This window comes from Nanorana parkeri, unplaced genomic scaffold (assembly GCF_000935625.1).
Source record: "Nanorana parkeri isolate BGI_ZX_2015 unplaced genomic scaffold, ASM93562v1 scaffold834, whole genome shotgun sequence".
NCBI classification, from domain to species: domain Eukaryota; kingdom Metazoa; phylum Chordata; class Amphibia; order Anura; family Dicroglossidae; genus Nanorana; species Nanorana parkeri.
The window spans coordinates 555,048-560,185 of record NW_017307102.1 but is presented as its reverse complement, the minus strand read 5'-3'; the positions used below and the strand labels follow the sequence as shown (position 1 = coordinate 560,185).

At 44.7% G+C, this 5,138-nt stretch overlaps 1 protein-coding gene across 4 annotated transcripts in view; it reads right to left on the bottom strand.

Annotated features, from left to right (window-relative positions):
- The window catches only part of PRRC2B (proline rich coiled-coil 2B), a 77,491-nt gene that overhangs the window by 68,792 nt on the left and 3,561 nt on the right, over nucleotides 1–5,138 (bottom strand). For all 4 annotated transcript variants that reach the window (XM_018565338.1, XM_018565342.1, XM_018565340.1 and 1 more), the window contains exons 3-4: nucleotides 2,331–2,433; nucleotides 431–503 (exon numbers count right to left, since the gene is read on the bottom strand). In XM_018565338.1, coding sequence (XP_018420840.1) covers nucleotides 431–503; nucleotides 2,331–2,433 — 176 coding nt within the window. The remainder of the gene's footprint in view (nucleotides 1–430; nucleotides 504–2,330; nucleotides 2,434–5,138) is intronic.

Sequence of the window (5,138 nt, the reverse complement as noted above, 5' to 3'; positions counted from 1 at the left end):
GGTGCCCCCCCCCCCCCCCCCCCCCACCCGGTTGATGAATGCACATACTTGATAGCAAAAAGTATAGAAGATCCTTTGTCAGTACTGAGAAACTTCAGAAGCCAACAACATGAAGGAAATGAGGAGTTGTATGGTATCGCTTGGGCAGAAGCATGTGGCAGTGAAGCATTCCAACCCTCACATATTAGCCTAGCTATTGAGAAAATCTGATTCTGAAATAAAGACAACGACCAAAAAGTGTCCCAGTTTTGATATGGATTTGCTTGTAAAACCAGGCTGATGGTTTGATTTTTTTTTTGGGTCATCTTAACTTGTTCCAACTTTTACACGTAAAAACAAACAAACAAAAAAACTACACACTAAAAACAGCATAGCATGCACTAATCAACTAAAATGTAGACAGCGAAAAGGTTTCAGCCTTACTACTTACCACCATCTTGTCCTGCTGGCTTTCTGTTCAGCTGAGCCCATGATTTTGGCCCACCTGGCACTAAATTGATATTCTGCAAATATTAAGAAAAACTGTAAGCCCAAAGTTCTATTTTGTTTATAGCATTGCATGCATTAAAACAGTGTGTAAAATGCATTTCAAGGGCTAATTTAAATTTTGCAAGCCCAAGCATTTTCGTTTCTTTTTAAACAGGCAAAAGATAATAATAGCAGGTTTACATATTTTGTTTTTAAAACCAGACTGGGGAAGGCTTAAAGCGACACTAAAAGTAGGAGTTGAGGTACTTCAAATACATTTTTAAAACTTATCAACAAAAATGTATCCGATTTGTGCATTACACGGCTGTAGATCCTCAAATCATCTCTGAATTGGTGCCGACACGGTCCTTCCTTCTGGAGGGTGTCATGTTTAGTTTAGGAGTTTACTAATTTGTATTGAGATTGTAGTCCACGAGCTCCACTGTCCTTCCTTCTGGAGGGTGGCTACTTTTGTTCCCCATGCTCCCTGTGCGTGTTGTAAAGTAGCCACCCTCCAGAAGGAAGGACAGTGTCCGCACCAATTCAGAGATTATTTCAGGAACTACAGATGAGTGATACACAAATAAGATATGTTAATAGTTAAAGTACATGAAAGCATTTTTAAGATTTACCTCCTGAGTTTAGGGTCACTTTAAAGGAGAACTATGAGGTCAGTGAAAATCACTCAACCTCATAGTTCGAGCCGACATGTGACAATCACACAAGGGTTCAATAGATCGGGAAGTGAGTGAAAGCATACCGTTGCTTGCTCACTTCACGATCATCTCCCTGCAGAGTCGTGACTGTCACGGCTCCCCGCAGGGATTCCCCCCCCCCCCCCCCACGCTCCCCCGTTTTTTCCCCTCCCCGATCCTCCAGCGCTGACTGGAGGAATGGACAGTGGAGGGGGCGGGCACAGTTGGCTCTGCCTCTAGATGGGAAGAGACAGCTGTCACTCACGCAGCTTGGTGGATCTCGACAGTGATGTTGGGACCCGTCCCGGCTGTGGTGGTCTTAGTATACAGCGAGCTGTAGCTCGCGATATACTGAGCTTTGGTTGTGTATAGATGTCACCAGCACTCTAAATATGACAGAATACGGCAAAAGTTTTAGTGAATCTACGTTTTTATTTTTTGAAGTCACATCTATACACAACGATTTTACTTGATACGGTGCCATCCGTAGTCATTGCGAGCACCCATTTTTTCATATGGGAAGTCCGGTAAGGTGTGCTACAGGTCCTTGGACATTTATACTGAGCTTTGGGTCACAGGAGGAGGTTAGTATAAGTCCTCCCGTGACCCTTAAGAGAACTATGGGGGAAAACACTTACCCCATAGTTCTCCTTTAATTATATATTTCCATAAACATTGTAAAAAAGAAGGAACATTAGTCAGGTCTAGTGAAGTTACCTGAAGCATACTGATGGAGCAAAATGTGGCCTACATCTAAGCTTCACTGATCTCTGGTCAGAAACAAAATAAGTCATTTAAAATGTTTTAAAGGGTAGAAGGATGGACTGCCAAAGTCAGGCAAAGCCATGAAAAGAGACCATATCTTGAGCCTAGGTTCACTAAGGTCTTGCAAAAGCTTCCCGATTCTGCTCATTAGAATTAGTCATGGTACACCCCATATTTCCCTTTAGATTTTTCTTTTGTCTGGACTTTTGTTTTTTGAGACCATTGTTTTATGGTCCCAAAGTCATACCTGGCCAGATGCAAAAGCAGGGATGCCCAAAGAATGTGCTTTCAGGTCAACACATTGGAAAGGGGATCCCTACTATAAAGCAATACTGTGAATATATGTTTTGAATGGAAGAAACACTGAAGCCCATGTAAAGCGTAACACTCATTTTTACTCACTTCCGGACTGTTCACTGTGTTCGGCTTCTGTAAATTGGAGACAGACTTCTGCAAACCCTGCTGCGGCAGCAATTCCTGCTGCGGAGGAACGGTCACACTGGAACTGCGCAACGAGAAGAGCAAACAGAACAAAATTCAATGTGGTTACTTTAATAGCTGGGCACTCGTAACATCATTCTTGAAAGAGCTTGGCACACAAGACACAGTTGGAGGACTTCACCCACAAGCATCAAGCTAAAACTGATTTTTTGTTTGACTAATTTTAATCATGTAGCTGGTTTTTTTGAGCTCATTTAAAAGAAAAAATGTTTTTGGGGTTTGTTTTTTTTTGAACACCTGCATTTGAAAGGTCAGCCTAAAGCTGAACTGCAGGTATAACTTATTTAGCATACTTACATTGGTCCAGCTTGACACAATGTAAGTATGCCTACGTCATACCCGATCTGCTGCTGGGGATCCTGCAAAGCCTTGGTTCTCAACTGGTGGATCGTGACCCAAAAGTGGGTCGCAACCCCGTGTTCAGTGGGTCACCGCATGCCTTCTACCTTACTAGGCGAGAGGCTCCTCAGGCTCCTCCGTACGCAGCACTGTCAGTTCTCACGCCAAGCAGGCATTCAAAATATGCTGCACGGTGCTGAGTATCAGCTTCAGGTGGATGGGATTGAGCTATGGCTGCGAGGGAGCTCCATTCATACGTGCATTGCTTAAAGCTCCCTCACGTGTCCTGTAGAGGTGCCTGGACCGGAGTGACATCACATTCTGGCTCCCGGCACCTCTATGGGGCATGCAAGGTAGTTTTACAAGCAATGCACATATGGATGGCGCTCTGTCACAGCACAGCAGCCAACACTGGACCCCAGGCTGAGGATCCACTCCAGTTCTCGTAAGATAGGGAGACTGGGTGGATTTTAAGAAAAGAAAATTAAAATATTTTGGAGTGTGAGAGAATGTCTGTGGTTGTGTTGTGTCTGTCTTTGAGGTGTTTTTGAGGGCCCATTCACACTAGTACAGTGCGTAAATTGCACAGTCCCCGTTCTGGTGTGGCAGGTGTGTTGCATTGCCATTCATTTGAAAGGCACCTCAAAACGCACCTCCCACCCACAGTTCGATCGCCCGCACCGGAACGCGCGGTACTGCAATGCCGTGGGTTCCAGTGCAGTGCGACTTGGGTCACTGTCAAGCACAAATGTGGGCCCTGAGGTTACACAGGTTGAGAACCACTGTGGTAGCCAGAGATACTAACTACAATGCTGGCTGCGATAGCCCGGGATCTGTATAGTGCTGTGCTTAGCAGCTTTCCCTCTGCTCTGAAGAACCAGGGGGGCACTCACTTGGCACAGAGGATGCCTAGAACTTGTATCAATAAAAGGAGCTTTGATTGGAAGAAACGCAGATGACGTCGCCACCACTCGTCCAATCAGTATTCATTGATAATAGTCTAGACATTCTGAGAATGGCTGCTGTATTAAGTAAGCAACCTCCTGTTTCAGAGCAGAGGGTTAGAAACTCGGCACAATACAGTACAGGACCCGGAAATTCTCAGCCAGCACAGTAGTAGCTCTAGCTTTACTGATCGGGTATGGCATATGCATGCTTACACTGGACCAAGCTGGAAGTATGTAAATTAATACTTGGAATGTTTTTGTTTTTATGACCATGGACATATTCATATTTTCTCATAGTACGTGCTTTGCTTCCTGCTTAGCAAATGCTGCACAATGTGGAATATCAGCACAATGAGAGTTCTCTAAATAACCTGTGTAAACTATGTATATTTTGTAGTTCTAGATCTACATGGGATAGCCACATTTGCTTACTACAGAAGGAGGTTGTTACTGCTGAGCATAGTGCTACACAATGGATGTGCTTTGCTGACCGTCTTATCTAAAACAATGTACTAGACGAGATACGCGACTGAAAAAAAAACAGCCTGTAATAAATCACCCATAATGCACCCTGTAACACATGGCTTCTGCTTTTTGTCTAGACTTCAGGTTACATTAAGAAGAAATGCATTTAGGTGATGCCAATATGTTCTATTACTTTACATGAAGTATGAATTTTGTAAAGCCAGATAAAATGCATTTCAGTGTCTTGCAACCTAAAGAAAATTATTTGAGAATTTAACTTACCCCACTCATTTACACCATAATGACCAACAGCGCAGATTACACAGAGGAAAAACAAGGCGAGTACTGTTGGTGGCACAAAGCCTCACTCTTGATAATACCTTACCAGGTTTCAGCTATAGGCAGTAAATCACGTTGGTAAAAATGTTCACTTTGACAAATACCAGTGGCAGGCACTAGAGCAGTGGTTCTCAACCTTTCTGGGGCCGGGACCCCTTGGTAACATTTGCCAAGTTGTGGGGACCCCCAACAGAGCGCTGGACTTGGGACTAAAATAGAAGCACACTCACAAGAATACAAGCCCTCCCCAGCCCCTGCTACCTGCTTCCCTGCTCTGTTGCCTCCATGCAGCCTTCTCAGCCCCGGCACTGCTTAGACGCCCACCTCCTGCAGAGCTCACATTGTACGGGAGGCAGGACGACAGCAGCGGCTGTGAATAGAAAAGCCCTGCTGTACACACTCCCCAGCCACTAGATGATGCTGCAGCGGCCAGGCAGTGTGTATAGCGGCACTTTTATATTCACAGCCTCTGCTGTCCTCCCGCTGACTGACACTGACGCGCTAGGAGGAGGCTGAGGAGCCTCTCACCTAGCGCAGAAGTGGATGCTGCGAGCCCCTCAACAGTGACTTGCGACCCACTTTTGGTTATAATTTTATTAGAATATATATATATATATAT